The sequence below is a fragment of the Castor canadensis genome, chromosome 2 (assembly GCF_047511655.1).
Source record: "Castor canadensis chromosome 2, mCasCan1.hap1v2, whole genome shotgun sequence".
Classification (NCBI taxonomy): domain Eukaryota; kingdom Metazoa; phylum Chordata; class Mammalia; order Rodentia; family Castoridae; genus Castor; species Castor canadensis.
Genome location: NC_133387.1, coordinates 86,089,835 through 86,108,197, shown reverse-complemented (window position 1 = coordinate 86,108,197; position 18,363 = coordinate 86,089,835). Strand labels below are relative to the sequence as shown.

Sequence of the window (18,363 nt, the reverse complement as noted above, 5' to 3'; positions counted from 1 at the left end):
ATCCAAGTGACTTGGGAGGCAGAGATCTGGAGGACATGGTTTGAAGCCAATCTGCGTGAAAAACCTAAGACCCTATCTGAAAAATAACTAAAAGCAAAAAAGGACAGAGGGTGTGACAGAAGTGATAAGAGTGCCTGCCTTGAACTCCAGGACAGCCAGGACAGCTAAGGGCCTGAGTGTGTCTACGTGTATGTAAATGAGATGGAGAACAAGAGAGCATAATTGTGTTTCTTATTTTGCTAGCTTAATAAGTTATACTAATAAGATTAGCTATGGCGTAGGCTGGGGATGTAGCACAGTGGCAGAGTTCTTCCCTACCATGTGTGGGGCCCTGGCACAATCTTCACCCCTCAAAATTTTTGACCTAAAAACTCAATCATGAGCTGCATCTATCAGAACCTTTTAGTTCTGGTTGGGTTCGATGTCACATCTTCTAAGGGTAAGCAGCTTCATATGAATTCCCATGAGAATACAATTTTTTTCTTATTGACTCCCATACAATATGAGATAAACTCATATCTAATAGTCCTACAAGACCCAAACAAAAAGAGGGATGCAAAGTTAGAAAATAAAAACATCTTCATTCCTAAAAACTCTTTAAGAGCTATTACTAGATGACTTGAAGGATAATAGGTTTTACATTTTTTTAATTGGATTATATTGCAAAATAAATGCAGTCTCATTTGCTTCTTTTCTGTAATCTACTTTTTACTTACAAGAAGACAAGTCTGTCTTGGTTGCCCTATCTGATGGGTCACTTGCTGTGGAAGAAGCCAGTTGCTGTATCATGAGGATGCTGAAGCATCCTGCCGAGAGGTCCACATTCTGAGGAGCTGATGTCTTTTTCCAACAACCAAATAGGAGTGGAAGACTCCAGCCAACAGTGCTGGGGGTGAGCTGTCGTCAACCAGATCCATGGTCCATGGTCAAGACCGCAGATGACTGCACTGAGCCTACCTCTTGACAGTGGCCTCGTGAGAGACTGAGCCAGAACCACTCAGCTAAGCTGCTCATGGATTCTTGACAATCAGGAACTGTGTGAGATACTAAGTGTTTAAGCTGCTAAATTTGTTATGCAGCAATACATAAGTAGTACAATGCCTATATAAATATAATCTTTCTTTTGTATGCCTATGAAAGCTAAACAAAAATGAAGATAAGAGAAGCAGAGAAAAGTAAATTATGTTTTCGCCCACTGTTTGCTTTTCTTAGTCTAGATTCTTTTAAACTGAGGCCTGTAGGCAAATTCTTATTCAGCACTCTAAGCTAATTTTGATGGTTATAAGGAAGGAGTTTAGCTCTAGTTATAAGGATATATATCTTCTTTGCACTGGAGGATCAACTTCTGAGAAGACAAATCATATTTTTCCAGTCTAGTTTCTTTTTTTAAAGAGAATGATAGGGAGGCCCCACCTCTCTCTGGTTGAGATTTAAAGTTTCATTTATCATTATTATTATTATTTTAACCTAATATTACTAGTTTAAATAATGTAAAGTATGATTTGATTTCCTTCTTAGTTTTTGTTTTGGAAGTAAGAGAAATAAGAAAATATTTCTTTTAGCCTCTCTTTATTTCTCTTTCCATCTTACAATCATTTTCAGTAACTTCAACAATAAACAGTAAAAATGATTGCATATACAAGGAGTTGCTTAAGTGAATCCATCATGTACCTGTGCCCAAGAATGGTTTCCTAAATAGAGGAAGTGTGTTTCATACAAAAAGTCCATTTTCTGATATTGCCTTTTTTATTTGGACTACTGGATGCTCTATATTTTAGGGCAATGTTAATAGTTTCCTGTCTCTCACTAACAAGAATGACTTGTCATAATGAGCAGTATAGACACTGCCTTGATCCACTCCAGAAAGCTGTCTACTTGGTACAAGAGTAAGTCACCTCAGATTCTTGGTCGAATGAATGGAGTATAAATAAACAAATGAGGCAAGAACTTAAAAAAAAGGTGGTCAGTTCTATCAGAAGACAGCAGAGGATTGGGACATTTAGAGGCCTGATTTAATAAAAGAAAATGTGACAAGACAAAGAATTATATGTGATAACTGTAAAGGGAGGAAGAATTCACTATAATAAAATGTTCATAAAATAGTTTCTTCTTTAGGAAAGTAGATAATTTTATAGATTAAGAATAATAGGGGTTGGGGACATTGCTCAAGTAGTAGTGTTTGCCTAGCAAGCATGAGGCCCTGGGTTCAAACTCCAGTACCACCAAAAAGAAAAACCAACCCCCCCCCCAAAAAAAAAACAGCAGTTAGCTTGGCACTGGTGGCTCATGTTTGTAACCCTAGGTTCTTGGGAGGCTGAGGTTGGGAGGATTGCAGATCAAGGACAGTCCAGTCAAATAGCTTTAGAGACCCCCATCTCCAAAATAACCAGAGCAAAATGGACTGGAGGTGTGGCTTCAGGAGGCTTGCAAGGTGAAGCCCTGAGTTCAAACCCCAACCTTCCCCAAAACTGTATTCTTTGAATTCATAACACCTACTTTGTAAAATAACCCTTTATTCACCTTTAACTCCACCAAAAAGAATTCTAATTTTCAGCTTTCTTTTCATAATTCATCACATTTTTACGTCTAGGTAGGAATTTCAGATTCCATTTTGGGATATGGGTTTGTTTTTGGGGAGGGGTGTGTCTTTCGTTATCATTTTGCATGTTTTACTTCAATTACAAAGTCTGTTTTGCAAGGTAAGACATGGACACCTTAATGTTCTAATTTTTCCTTTTTCAGTTAGTGTTTGGTATTATCTCTTAGGGAGTAACATAAAAATAGCATACTGCATTTGACCACTGTTTACTAGTACTGTTTAAAAAAATTTCTTTGTTTGGTGCTGGGGTTGAACCCAGAGCCTTGCACATGCTAAACGCATGCTCTGAGCTACATCCCGAGCCCCTGAACTTTTTTGTGAAATAATAGTCATTATTCTTTATTAGGCTTGGGGTTCCAGCTGGAGATACAAGATAACTTATTACAAAATTTGTGTTCTATAGGAGCTGGAAAGTAGCAGTAAAGTGAGTCTCAAAATGAAATCTCAGGACGGTTTGCATTCACTTACAGGGCTTGTTAAGAAGACCGAATTAGCGTCTCTGGGAGTAGAGCTTGAGAAGTCACAAGTAATAGGTTCTCTCTGTAATTCTAATGCTAAAGTGTAATAATTCTAATTCTAAAACTAAAATGTAAGGCCCATTGGTCTAGAGAAGGTTGGAGGGTATAGGAATAAACTGTATTTCCATCGGAGCCACCAAACAATGTTCAAAGCCCAGCAGCAATATCTAGGAAAGATAATAGATGATAGTCACTGTCCCTCCCAAGGGAATGTAGGCAAAATGACATTCCTGTGAGGTTTTGAACATGATGTGCCTTGCCAAGCAGAGATAGAGGCTACGGCTTGGGGCATTCCAGAGGCTACTGTTTCCAAGCATTTTTTAAAAATTGTACAAAATAATGGGTATCATCATGATATTTTCCAAGCATATTTTTATCAAGAGAAATACACAATGGACATTCACGAAATGCTTTGACCTAGCAGCTCCTAACTGAGTGCTTCTTCTGTTAGCCTCTATCCTGTGTTTTTCAGTGGTTCGGGTCTTCATTTTCCTTGCTGACAAATACGGTTACACACTAGGTTTTGAGTGATTTTAACGGTTAAGAGGCACTTGAAAATACGTATCTTCACTACACACACTTCCAAATTTTTAAAGGAGCCAGTACGACTCTTTTGGGGTTTTAGAAAACAATATGTAAGAAGGTTTACAGGTAGAAGACATTTAGTATTTGTTAACTAAACGATCAAATTGGAGGAAACAAATTTTATAATTTTATTCTATAATTTCAATCACCGCACTTTTTTAGGTGTAAAGGTGAAGGGTGGTACCTAATATCTTACTTAGCATTCCGTTTTTCACTCCGCTCTTTCTCCAAATTATAGCGCCTAGGACTCCCCATTCTTCTTCGTACTGGGGACGTAGGAGCCAATCAGAACGCTGGACTGCGGGGCGGGGCAGATGAGGGAGGACTGGCGGAAGATGTGACTTTTTTACCTTCATTCAATCGGACAAAGAAGGCCATAATAGTTCAGGGCGGTCGAAAATTCCCCGTGGGTTCCCAGGCGAAGTGTTAAACCTCGGTGAGGCTGACCATTAGTCAGAAGGGCACTTAATTACAAACCTTGTAGGCCCGGTGGAGACGTTATTTCCCAGGATCCTGGAGAAATGGCTAGAGGTTGTTATGCTGCCAGTACCTAAAATGGCAGCGCGGCGCTTCAGCCTCTAGATGAGGTGACGTAGCGCCAGTGCGCTCCCTTCTCACTAACGCCCTGCCTCTCGCTTTTCTACGTAGAGGTGGGCGTGGCTTGCCCGGAGGTCCTTTCTTCAGAAGCTGAACAAACCCAGGGATACCCGCGCCGCGGGGCCCCTCAGACCCTTCGCCCCGCCCATCGCCCCGCCCCATTTTCCCGGGCGGGGCTGGGCCAAGAGTCCAGCTGCTGCTGGCTGGAGATCCAGTGACTTCCTTGTTGTGAGTCCCGGCCTGGCAGTGTCCGCGCTCGTAGCCCTGCTGTCCTTATCCGGACCGCTAGCCCGAGTCTAGGTCACAGCCACAACCCCACTCGGTCGGTCACCCTTTTCCCCGCACGCCCTTCGCTCTCTGACATGCCCAACCCCAGCAGCACCTCCTCTCCCTGTCCCCTCCCTGAGGAAATTAGGAACCTGTTGGCAGGTAATGAGCGGGAAGGGGGCGGCTGAGGCTGCTGGGGCGGGGGCGGGGGGACAGCGAGCCGACGGGGACAGAAGCATTCAGAGTCCGTAGCCTTTCTTCCCGCGCCCCCTTCCCCCTGGTCTTCTGACGGGTTGGGGTCGGACGGAGAAGAGGGAAGAGGGTTTGGGCCGAGGACGGGAGGGGGCGAGGGTGCTGAAATTTGGTGCGGGGATGCTGGCAGAGCCCTTGAGGTTCTTTTCTAACGGGATTAGCACAATTCGGAGTGCATCGTGTGGAAGGAGGGGAGAGGAAGGAGGAGGGAGATGCTAATGAGTGCCTGTGTGAGCGCTGGGAAGGTAGCACAAGTCCAGAAGCAGTTCTTGGGTGGCCAGGTCAGTGAGATGTCAGAGCCACAGGTGTTATGGGTATGGGGTGGGAAGTGTGTGCCATTTCTAAAACCCCCATTTTCCTTGAACATTCAGTCTACTCATATTTAAGACCCTGAAAAGGGCCTGATTCTCAAATGGCGATTTGTCTTCAGCCTGGGTAGAAGAGCAAAAAAAGGAAGGATATGTTAAAAGTTGTATTTCCTGTGCCCCATGATGAAAGCACTTCATGTTTGCACTCTCATTTTCTCCCTTTCAGTTTTACATTCCCATTTAGAGGAACTGGTTTCAGGAAGTAAAAATGTGGTTCTTCAGTGCTGTTAGTTCAGTAACATGCTGGATATGGATGGAGGTGTGTCTTTTTACTAAGGACCAATGAAAAATTTAAAGTTCTGCAAAAGGTAGAAAAAACATCTTTTTAGGGTAGCACTTATCTTCCCTATCCTGATATTCTGGAATTCTTACCATCATTTACTTTGTCTTGTGGATGTCAGAATTCTGGAAATGGAATTTATTATTTTACTTTGGATCTCAAAGATATTTCAGTTGTCATCATGAATAACAGGATTAAAAGGATCTCTCTTAGATGCCTGTGTTGCAAGTTGCTTATGTTAACCTTTAAAAAAAAAAAGCCATCTAGAATGTGACATGGGAAATAGTAAATTACTGCAGTAGCAGTGTGGGAGCAAATGTCTCAGTGTATCCTTCTACTATTTTGGCTGTTAGCATCATGAATAGGATTGAAAAAAATAAAACCAAGTTTATGAATGCAGACTTAGGTTTGTATGAATGTGACACCGTGTGATGGATGCATTTGCAGTGGGATGGTACTCCCCCCTAAGAAGATGCTCCCTGTCAGTGATGGATACCGTGGAAGGAAACAGTGAAAGAACTGTAGAGCAACTGATTTAAGGCAGCTTTATTCCGTTACAGGAGAGGTTTACATTAGAACTAATTTTGTTTTACTACAGTTACCGTTTTTTGTTGTTACAATGCTGGAATTGCTTGTTTAGAATCGTATTTGAGTAACTTCATCAGAGGAGTGTTTATCTTTGTTCTAGAAATAGATGTCACCATTTTCGGGTTAGCTGGGTTGGTGTTTTTGAATGGAAGTAATAAAATACAGAGCTGTTTGCATGTTTTTAAAGTTGATAGTCCCCACCCCCCCATTAGGCAGCTGGCTGTTTGATCCATGGTCATACATTCCCAGTGTGCTATATGGGTTATGAGATCCTTTATTCTCTGATCCTCATAGATTATAAATATCTCATGTGTCCCTTATTTGTGTCATTTAACAGCATATTTATCTGCCAATCCTAACTTCCTATATATTTCTGCCATCTCTTTTAAATCAGGTAATATACTAACATAATGTCTAAAATTAGCTTTTTGTAAGTTATTTTGTTGACATATTCAGCATTTCATATTTTATTAAGTAAATCACATAAGGAATTAAAAATAAATATTAAAACTTGGGCAATCACAACTTGGATTGTAGAGTTATGGAGATGATTTGGGGATAGATACATACTTAAAGAAATAAAACAAGAAGTGCATAGGTGTTTTTTTATTGCTCCAAACATTTAAAAAAATGTATTCCAGAAAAGTTGTTAACATTTTATGTTTCACTGTAATTAAAATCTATGTTTGAGGTAGAGAAAACTTGAAGACTAGATGCTCTGAGCAGTTCTTTCATCCAAAAATGTTGTTGGGATGCATGATAATTTGCATAGTTCAAGTTTATTGGGTCTAATACATGGTTAGATTTAATTCTAAAATTATAGAGGAAGCATTTGTATTGATTTGAATTTTAGAACTTTGCTGGCTTATTTAGTATATATTTTCGACCCTAAAAAAGAGATATTGGTACTGCTGGTTGTAAGCAGTTGAGTGTTCTTAGAATGCATGACTTGATGCTGGTTAGATAAGAAACTAACCCTTTCACAAGTTGAAATCCTTTGCTTTAAGAAAAAAGAATATAATGCCAAAAAGATAATAGTTTTCAAAATAGTATTATTTAGACCTTTTCTTTTGTGTTTCATGTGCCTATTATCCAAATCATTGTATGTCATATATGTTAAGTATTTGACATTTAACTTAAATGCTTGATGTGGATAGGTGCTCAGATGTATTTTTGTAATCAATCATATTGATTCTTTTTCTTTGTCATTTTTTTCTAATTATGGTAGTTTTAGGCTACCCTTTCAATATTTGTCCCCCTCAGTCCTTTTCCTTTTAAAAAGATTGTATAGAAAACGAAAAAAATTTTAGAGATTATCATTCTAATTCACATTTAATGATATCTTTGAAAAGTGGCAATATAGTTTGACAGCTATATTTTCTGTAGAATTAGTATAGTACATTTTGAAGGCCTTTATTTCTTATAAGAATTCTTGAATTATTCTTTCAGCTGCATAAATAGAAAAGAGCTTATCAAATTTTGTTGTTAAAAAACAAATTTTGAACCACTGTGTACCCTACAGTCAACTTTTGATTCCCCCCTCCACAACAATGGAAGAACAGGTTGAACCTAGATAATTAAAATCAAAGGACAGCCCAAATCTCATCCATTTAATCTTCTCCCATATCCAAATATTTTGACTAGGACTACTCCAAGAATAATCTTGATTTATGTAAGTTTCTCCCTTCTGGCAGGCAAGAAAGTGAGAGGAACTAGCAGTACTATCTGCTACCCCCCCTCCCTTCATTTGTTTAATCACCCTTTAAATAGTCTTCTTAGTAGTTTGCAGTCAGATATTCTGATTCATTCTCATTCACGCTTTTTATTACAACAAACTTTAAAGGAGGCTGTTATCTACTTTTTAGTAAATTAGGAACTGAAGCCAATATTAAAAGAAGAAAATAGTTGTGAGTGCACTGAAAAATCAAAACCAGATGAAACAAACAATAAGCAAAGTGGTTGTATGGTTTCTGCAAAGTGACCTTGAGATTTTGTTCATGTGGCAGTTTTGATTAGAAATGTTGTGTTTTCCCCTATTGGGGATTTCCAGAACATTTTTTTTAACCTTCACACATTGTAATCAATAATCCCTTTAGGGATACTTGATAAGAATGCAGTTCTGTTGAAATAGAGGCAAAATTTTTTCAAAGACGAATATAGTATGGTTTGATTTCCACCTTTCCAAAGTGTTATTTAATTTGGTCAATATTTTGGCTTTATTCTTCGATAGGAATTATTGATGCTGTATATACTTCCTTCTGGGGCATTGGCTGAGTACTTAAAGGGAAGAGTGCCACCTACTGAGTCACCAATACTCACCTACAGCCTCCCACCTGCATTTTCCAACAGAGCAAGAATAAGCCTGCCTCATTTTGGCAGCAATAACTAATGAGCATAAGTTGCTATGAGAACATTTAATCTCAAAATGAAATCAGCCTATGACAAACAACTCTAAGATACTTTCTGGTCTAGTGACCAGAAGTGTATAGTGGTTTTTTTTAAAAATTATCTTAAGAATATAATATTCTACTTTTTTTGGAGGATGGGGTATTTTGGCATGCCTTTCCATTAAAAATATTTTTATCTCTGATTACTAAGTAAGGCCCTTGATGTTATGTATGATTTTTATAGTTACTTAATCCAAGTTATGACTGGTTTTCTTTAAAAAGAGAATTCTAAATATACTAAAAAATGAGCTGTATATGAAAAATTTCCAAGTGGGTTTATTTTTGCTGATATTAGTATTAAAGTATTGCTAGAAAGAAGGTAGAAACAACAGAGTAGGAAAAGCCTCTGGTGATTTGAAATACAGTTCAGTTGTCTCTCATAAATTTAAGATTAAGTGTCATATATGGGTGATAAAAGTGGCATAGGCTAGGTTTTATATACTCATTATTCACTTAGTTTGTCTTTTTCAATTAAAGCCAAGTCTATCTTTTTCATTCCACTGAGTTTACATTTCTTTTTCAATCACATTCTGAACATATTACAATAGATGCCGTCTAACATGAATATAGTATAAATCTCAGACTAATGTGTTATTCACTGTGGATTCTTGGAAAATGTGTGGTAAAAAGATTTTGATGATTGTAAAGTGCTATTTATCAAGAGTCATCTTTTAGAGGTTGAAAGATGGTCAACACTATTTTCAACAGCCTAGCTTTCTTTTTTTTTTTTGAGGCAAGGTCTTGCTTTATAGCCCAAGCAGGTCTCAGAGTTGTAATCCTCCTGCCTCAGCTTCCTGAATGCTAGGATTATAGGTGTGAACCACCATGCCCTGCAACAGCCTAGCTTTTTGTCAAAATAAATTATTTAGCCTGCAGAGCCAATTTTGAAAAAATCTGTAGGATGACTGGATTATAAGATTCAGATATGTTTTACCAATTGGACTAGGAGAACTGTACTTGTTCACATTCCTTTTTCCATGTTTGAAAAGTCCACAGTTCAACCATACCCTATTAAAGTACTAATAATCAAGGGAAGTCATTGATTAGAACAATCAATAACTTTTCAATTAGCCATTTTCCAACTTTGGGCATGGGCTGATTTTTATATTTTCACCAGTAGCTGTTTGGTTAGACCATTCTCTAACAGAGAAGTGGTTTTTGTTTGTTTGTTTTTTGTTCTGAAGGCAGCTTAGGCTCTGATCCTTAACACATTAAGTTTGGTGACAGCACATCTCAGAGAATAGAGTGACATCTGGCCTCAGTTCATAAAGAAGAAAGAGATGTGGAATTCAGTAGTAAAGTCATTTGGGGTGCCCTGCGATTGGTTTTTATACTTACTGTATTAATCTGGGGCTGAGCAAATGGTGGTAGATTCAGCCTAGTTCTTGCTCCCTCCTCTATACAACTCAGTCCATCATGGAGGCTGTGTGTGTGTGTGTGTGTTACACTTACACTTACACATTTGCTCCTCTGCTGGGAGGTATTGGGTAGTTGAGGGACCTGCCTTCAGATCCCATTTCAGGTTGTTTTGTGGTGGGGGATGTCTTGAGGTCAAGTCCCCTCTGTTGTCAAGTGTGGAAGCCTGTGCTGGGTACTTAACTTGGAGGAGCCCAGTTTCTTCTTGTCAAGAATACTGAAGCTGTTCTGACCTTGTGTGTTCTACCTTTTCTCTGTGTGATCTATATGGAAATTGGTAGAAAGCAATGTGAGTGTATGTGTTAGATACCTGTCCCCAATTACATGGGACACTACAGGAAGACAGGGTGGCAGTTTTTCTAAGGAGTGTGTATGTACCAAAAAAAAAAAAAAGACAGTAGGAATAACATTTAGTGAGTCGTGTGTTAAGTGTTTTGCCTGAAGAGGGGTCGAGATGGCTATTGAGAGGTTTCTAGCTGGCTAAGGACTGCTGAGCCTGAACAGTCATCTTTTAATTTTCTTTTCAGACCTTAACACTTATCTAACAGAGTAGCTGTAAATCTGATCTTTTCAGCGGCCTTCTCCCCCAGATCCTTACAGCTGTGTCTGGAGATAGGGTTTACTTTTGATAACACTAAGGCGTCACCGGAGCGAAAATCACCACCACGTTTACTTTGGCCAGGATAACTTTTTCCTAGTGATGCCTTGGTGAGGGGTAGGGGTCGGAGGGTGGGGAGGCATGCAGATGGGGCGACGCCAGTGCGGCTGGGGGCTGTCAGGCTTGGTGCTCTGCGGCACCCCCTTTCCTGTGCGCCGACTGGGGGTCTTCCAACTCCTCTCCCAGGATGGGCGCCCCTGGTAGTGACTGGAACCCCTCCCTCCCTCCTTCTTCCCTCCCTCCGAGTGCGAGGCAGGCTGATCTTTTCTTGGACTCGCATTACAGTCCGGTGTTAGTCAGTGAAATCTGCATGTGAGCCAGGGCACGACCCCTAAGAAAGGTAAAAGAGGCCGGGCAGGCTCCCTGCTTTGCGGGCCCGCTGGCTCATGGCTTACAGGGCTGTCAGCACAATGACCAGCCTCTCGTCTTCCTACCAGCCGGAGGAGCGCTGCATTTACCCAGGACTTTTATGGCTCCCCTTTGAAATATTACCCCGCCTTTGAGGTACAAAGCCACCGCTCCAGCCCCATTTGTGTGTGGCCAGGGCTCTGCCCCAACCTGGCTGTCCCAGCTCTCAGCTCAGTGGTCATGGCTGGTGGTGGGGAGCCCAGGGCAGGGCACCCCGGAAAACCGAACCCGGTGCGTCCTCCTCCCTGCGCGCCCGTCGGTGCCCTGGGCGATTTTAAGAAATGGCCTAGATTGCAAAAGCTTAAAAGCCAACCAAGTCCGGACAACCCACAAACTAAGAGTATTGCAGGAACTGCTTCTAGTTAAAGTTCCTATTTTTTACAAAAAGAAACAAAAAGCCCCTGCAAAACAGTTTCTATTCTATATCGCCTTTGAGAAATAATTACCCAAAAGGTCATTGTTTAATAAATCTTCTTAGTTGCCTTAAACCCGTTTTCTGGGAAGAGCTTGGCAATAAGTACATTCAATAAGACTACTCTAAAAGTGGAGATCTTTTCCCTTACCCCTTGAGACATAGCGATTCTCTCTGCAGCCCCACACTCTTTTCAACAAATATTAACTTATAAATACAAGCCCGGCTCAGCATTTTCAAAACATTTGGAAAGTTTTTTAGGAATGACCACATTGAACATTGCAGCCTTTTTGTTTTCTGAGTTTTTGTAGAGCTAATATGACTTTTTAAAGAAATTACTTTCGGACTGTAATTCATTCTGTTACTGCTTCCGAGATAGAAAATAGATCCTGTTTGTTTAAGCTTGGATTGTATAATGAAAATGTAAAATAGGCAATTAAATACCCGTGGAAGAGGGAATTAAAGACAAACATCGAGTGAAAGTAGCATTAAGCAGACTATTCACCATCATCGTGCCAGTGGTTCTCCTAAGCACAGAGTCGGGAGTCCGGGTGCAAAAAAACCCTCAGCAGTAGAGATCTGCCACTCTTCTCTACTTCCTCCATGGATCTCAGGGAAGACAATGGGCTTTTCTCTTACACCTAATGTCTGAAGGTCCAAAGTGGCTTGCTCCTCTGGTGCAAGCTCCTTCATGAGTTTTATTATTTTAAGCTCACTGAGAAGTGTGGGTTTGATTTTCAGTGGTTCTGGACTCTTTCCCCCTTCAAAATATAGGCAACTCAAGGAAAGAGAAGCTGGGACATTTTGCTTTCATTTCATTTTCATGCTTACTTTTAACATAATAGTTAATGGACTTCAAACTAGGAGCTATTTTAAAAAATTATTTCAAGATTTGATTTTAATTCTTTCCTTTGTCATGTTGACTCAGTGAAAAATTACCTTTATACATTTATTATGAAGGTTTAATCAATTAAACAATTATAACTTTCCTTATGTCATCACAATGCTTTTGTGATCAGGAATTTAAAATCAATTGTAAATATTCTATCCTATAGGTTAGGTTTTAAATATTTAATTGCAAATAATTGAGAGAATATTATTATACTACTTTTCATTAGTTACATGTAATATTACGTTTTGATAAATTTTTATCTGTATAACTCAAGAGATAAAGTAAAACATATATACCTAGTTTCAAGATGAAATATGATTTGTAGCGATGCCCACTTAAAATTTTTAATGGCATCCTGTATATTAGGTATTTCATAATGAACTTTGAAATTCTGAAAATAAAATTAAGTTGTACCATATTTCATGGGCAATAAGAATGCAACTATTACAAAAGTCAAACAGGCAAGGACTTCATGAAATTTCACATGAGAGAGAATCAGACAATATAATAACTTAGGAGTTTACTAAAATTTAAAAGAAGAGACTATGGGGGGATGTTATATGAGGACACAGAAATCTCATGTCTTAGATACTATGTTTTTGAATAGAGGAAGAATATTTTTCTACTACTTTGTTTAAAAAACTGTTTCAGGTGGTTAATAGCAAGGCAGATCTTGCAGAACCACAGGATAGTTACCTTTCTGGTTTGAGAGTGGCCAGAGTGGTTGGGACAGGTAGCACCCCAGAGTGGGGGAGGAGGGTGTGATTTGGGAGTCTTGGCTAGAAAAAAGGGATTTGTTTTTTGTTTTAAAACATTAAACATTATGTAAACCTGAAAATGGATTACACTAGGCGAAACAGACCCTTGCCAGAGACATTAGCTTATCTCGGTAAAATATTGTGAATGACTTGTTCATATAGAAACTTATAAAATACTATAAAATGTTAGTAACACATGCATGAAAGCTTGCTGCTTGCTTTTATATAGAGAATTTGTTTTATGGGGCACCACAGTTTATTAAAACTTGTGTGCTTCTTCCTAGTTTAATGATGCCAAACATCCAAACAGCATTTGCTGTGCTAAGCATAAGTAGAGCATACAAATTTTATTAGCTAAGTGGTGAACAGATTTGTCCAACTTAGTATTTGAAATATACTTTAGCTGTTATGCTTTGGATTGATAAATAACTATAACAGATTGTGCAGATATTAACACTTATGTGTAGAAACAATCATTGTCCTATTTGTCTTCACAAAAATGATTCTTTCCCATAATTTGTATTCTTTTTCTTATATTTCATGGTTTAGATGTTGAAACATTTGTAGCAGACATACTGAAGGGGGAAAATTTATCCAAGAAAGCAAAGGAAAAGAGAGAATACCTTATTAAGAAGATAAAAGATGTAAAGTCTATGTAAGTCACCTGCCTTTTATTACTAATTTCTTACTTAGAAGCAACTTTGTAATTAATATTGTATAAGGAATTGATTATCATGGAGTTAAATTTTTTATGTTCTAATTCGTTGGTGTTAAGTATTTTTAAGGGATAAAAATATATTTACACTACAATAGTTTTAAAATATAGACATGTTTATATTACCCTTTTTGTGTGCAGGTTTTTGATTATGCATTTTTCTAAGTGTTCTAACAAAATCTAAAAACTGTTTATTTTGATTATTGGAGGGCGTGTTTGGTCTAAATGATAACATATAGGTAGATTGAGGATTTGATATAAATATGGAAAATATCTCAGATACTGGAGAAGAAATATTTTTGTTATTGCATTAAGTGAATAACTGTAATAGTCATTATAGGGGTTAAAGACATAGTCTCATTTTACTACTGTAGTTAGATCTGTAAAAATAATCTTACTATAAAATTCCTGAGCCTTTCAGAATCCTCATTTCAGGACAGGAAATGTTTTTTTCTCTAGATGTATATTTGTAATACAGATTTTGGTTTTAAATTATGTCCACTAATTTGACCTCATTTTGGTTTTTTTCATCCTCATTTTAAAATGTAATATTCTTTATTTTGCAGCTATCTTCAGGAATTTCAAGACAAAGGTAAATTTCAAACTTGAAATTTTTTCTTCTTTGGAGATTTTGAATAGGATAAACTAACACATTCTAAAATTTAATAGCTGGAATCAAAATTTAAATTTCTATACTATATATTTAGACCTTCAAGATGAGAGTGCTAGCTCCCCCTGCTGAGAAAAAAATTAAAAAACATATCCAGAATGCACTTCTCAGTCTTCCGATGCAGAAATCTTTTGCATTCAGCATCCTCAGGTTTTGTGTTTCTTAGAGGTCATTACGGCAGAGATTTGGGAGGACAGGTATATAGCTGCAGCTATCCGTGGGATGATTGTGTAAAGCAGAGGTGAAGTATCACCCATGCTGTTTAACACGGCAGAGGCTTGCTCTGGTGAGTGGTGGGAGCAGGAGGGCCTGTGACTGTGTGCCCACACATCTTTTTTTTGTAGGATACTATAAAAGCAGTATCAAATTTTGTTTGTGAACAAGAGTAAAATCTTTTCCAAATCTTTTTACTTTCCTTATGGTTCTTCTGATTTGAATAAACATATACCTTAGAAATTTTTAGAGATGGGAGTTCAGTTTCACTGTTTTGAAATATGTGATTGTGCTGGTAAACTGATCGCCTTACTTTAGATTTGAGAGACTGCTCCTTAGCATTCTGAAAACCAGACCAGGAACAGCATAGGTACTGCTTCATGTCTTTAGTTCTGTGAGGAAAACTGCATTTGACCCTTATTTCCACAATGCTAATTTGTAGTTTGTGACCTCATACCTTGATGCTGGTATGAGGATTCCAGTAGGAGGGCAGTTAACCTACAGGGCTAGGTTGTGAGTTTGGGAAAGAAACAGTGTGGGCATCTTGTATCTGGGATTAGCAAGTCCCACATGGGAATTCATATTTGTGCCAGTGATCAGAGAGAGGATAATGACAGTTGCAGTAAACCCAGTATGTAACCAGACAAACCTAAAATCTGTTAAGAGAAAGTCACAGTTTCTTTTCATATTATCAAGAGTGAAGGAGATGAGATATTTTTTTTTCCATTTTAAGATTTTTTAAACACTATTAAAGATAAGAGCAGGAAAATGCCTCCTCCTCCCTCCAAGTACTCACTATTTTGTGCTCTACAATGAATTTTAAATTATGGGCCATTCCTGTTTTATTTTGCTTGGTTGAATATGGAAAGAAATTTATGCATTTTAATTATGATAGGTTTCATGTTTATGGATGAATGTTAGATATCAGATTCTCCCTCTTCTTAAAAGGCATATTTTGGTGCAGATATTATTTATTGAACTCTCATTGTGGCTTAGTTATTTGTACGTTAAAAATTTTAAGATAAGAAGGCATGGTAGTCATTGTATAATTGCATATGGTTTGGCAATAGTGTAGGAACTTTCCCTTTGGAATTCTGTTTTAGAACTTGTTCAGGTGTGTGGATATTAAAATTACATTACTGAGATACATTCTTTGTCTCCAAAGAGAATGGAAGTTTATATAGTATTTGATAGAAATTGAAAAATGAGCCTAGAATAAGAGTTCGAATAATGTGGAATTCAGAGATTCCCCATAATCATTTTCCTCTGAATAAGTCATTTGAAGTTCAGTACTGCTGTATTGAGTTAACTAATCACCAAGAGTGCCTGCTCGAAAGTAAGCCTGTGGATAAATTAGATATATACCTTGGAGAAATATGAGAAGCTAACTAATTTTATGCCTTTGTACACTCACAGTATATTGAGCTTTGTTCTAAAATGCCTTTTTATAGCTTGTTAGCAATAGTATGGAATAAAGACTTAAGAGTAATTATTCAGGATGTATTTTTTTTTTAAAAATGGGAATTTATTTTCAGATCTCTACTTGAGTGAATTCAGTCTAAGTATGAATTGATGGTGCTTTCCCCCTCTTACATTTTGCTGGAGGGGTTTTGAATTGTCCAGAGGGCTTGGAAGAATTCCTTTTGGCTGTTTTCCTGCCTCCCCTTCCAATATAGGGTCACAATGTAGAGCTATTTTTCTCCGTTTTTACTTTTATATCCCTGTTTGTTTTATGTACTTTATTTTGAAAATGACACTTAAATGCCATTTTAACACATTATTGGGAGAAAAAAGGATCACATGGAGAGTTCTTATATAAAATGAGTTAGTTTAGACTTCCTCATTTCTCATGTATGCAGAAGTCTGTCAGCCTCACAAACTTCACTCCTAACTTCTTCCCCTTAGGCCCTAGGAAATCTCCCATCCTGATTTAACAATACAGAATTTAGTTTGAGATATATCAGTTCTTAAAATTAGTTGAATTGATAATTGTTGAAACACTGAACTGTATGGATACTAGAAGACTTTATTTGTAGTTCTACTTTTTTTGGTGAGAGCAATTTATATTGATAGAAATTTGTTTTATTGTAATGGCTCCTAAGTATTTGAGCTTACTCACTAAGTTAATTTTCTACTTATTATTTATATTCATTTCCAAAGGAAGCTGTTATTTTAAAACTTCCCTGTTCATTTCTTTTTTTTCCCCACCCCTACCCTCAGTGGTACTGGGGTTTGAACTTAGGGACTTGCTAGGCAGGCGCACTGCCCCTTGTGCCATGCCCTAGCCCTTTTTGCTTTAGTTATTTTTCAGATACAGCCTCTCACTTTTTGCCTGGACTGGTGTGGGACCACAATCTTCCTATCTAAGCCTCCTGAGTAGTGAGTAACTGGGATTACAAATGGGAACTGCCATGCTCAGCTTATTTGTTGAGATGGGATCTTGGAACTCTTTGCCTGAGTTGGCCTCCAACCATGATACTCTTGATCTCCAAGTAACTGAGATTACAGGCATGCACCAATATGTCTGGCAGTCATTTCTTTTTCTTTTCTTTCTTTCTTTCTTTTTTTTGATAATACTGGTGTTTCAACTGAGGGCTTTGTACTTGCCAGGTAAATGCTATAATTGAGGTATGACCCCAGTCCTGAACCTCATCTCTTTAATTTATTAAGGGTCTCCTTTTATCTTCTTACATAATTTTGTCCAGATTCCCCACTGAAGATGTCTGACAAATTGGAATTTTAGAGTAATTATCAGTTGGTTTTCTGAATTCCTTAGTTTTACTTGTATTTTGGAAAGAATTATATCCAAACAAGCGGAACACATTTGTAGTCCCTATCACTCATTTGAAATGTTGCCTATTTTATCTAGAATAGAGAGTTCCTCCTTACATCCTTCAAAGTATTGTGCAAGACAGAATAGCTATCCAACTCCAGTTGTATATGGACCAGTACTATAAAGCGGCTGCCTGAAACAGGTTCCATGCTCTGGAGTCACGCTATGATATTAGGTTTAAAGTCGTTGTTGTCTGTTACAACAAGCCAGAGATCTCTTACATGTCACTTGAAATAATTATTTTGGCAACAAGCGTATATTACTACTTCAAGACCATTACAAAAAGAGCATTCACTAGAATTTTCTAATATATACTAGATACATGCTGAAAAAGTTTTACTTATACCATAGTTAAATCTTGACTTCATATTAGTGTTGTTTGACTCCAGTGATGACTTAGGTGTGATTACTTTCCTTCTGGACTAATTTATTAAAATAAGATAATATGAAACTACCTACTTATGACACATAGTAGAAGTTCAATAAACACTATCTTACTGCCTACTTCCCAATTCAGCTTCATTTGTTAAGACAGTTTAAGTTAATCTTCATTTGGAAATTCAACTTTCAAATAATTTTTAGGAAATTATAAATTATTAAAAGAAGGGCATGTATAATAAATGAGACGTTTCAATAAATGAGAGTGTTTTTCAAATTGAAATTTATAAGTATGTTGTTTTTTTTAATTAGCATACAGTAGTAGTACAGGGAGAGTTTGTTGTGATAATTCTATAGATGAGTGCAGTGTACTTTGAACTAGTTCAACTTTCTATTATATTATCTTAGCCTCCCTCCTTCCTCCTTCTTTTTCACAGAATATTTGTTGGGTTTCATTATGATATCTTCATACATTTTTCATAGATACACACGTATGTACATATTTATAC

The 18,363-nt window shown here is 37.7% G+C and overlaps 1 protein-coding gene across 1 annotated transcript in view; it reads left to right on the top strand.

Annotated features, from left to right (window-relative positions):
* The first annotated feature begins 4,404 nt into the window (after positions 1–4,404).
* Skap2 (src kinase associated phosphoprotein 2) overlaps positions 4,405–18,363 on the top strand; it is a 173,559-nt gene continuing 159,600 nt past the window's right edge. The window contains exons 1-3 of the mRNA XM_074065174.1: positions 4,405–4,728; positions 13,595–13,700; positions 14,327–14,352. Coding sequence (XP_073921275.1) covers positions 4,662–4,728; positions 13,595–13,700; positions 14,327–14,352 — 199 coding nt within the window. The 5' untranslated portion in view covers positions 4,405–4,661. The remainder of the gene's footprint in view (positions 4,729–13,594; positions 13,701–14,326; positions 14,353–18,363) is intronic.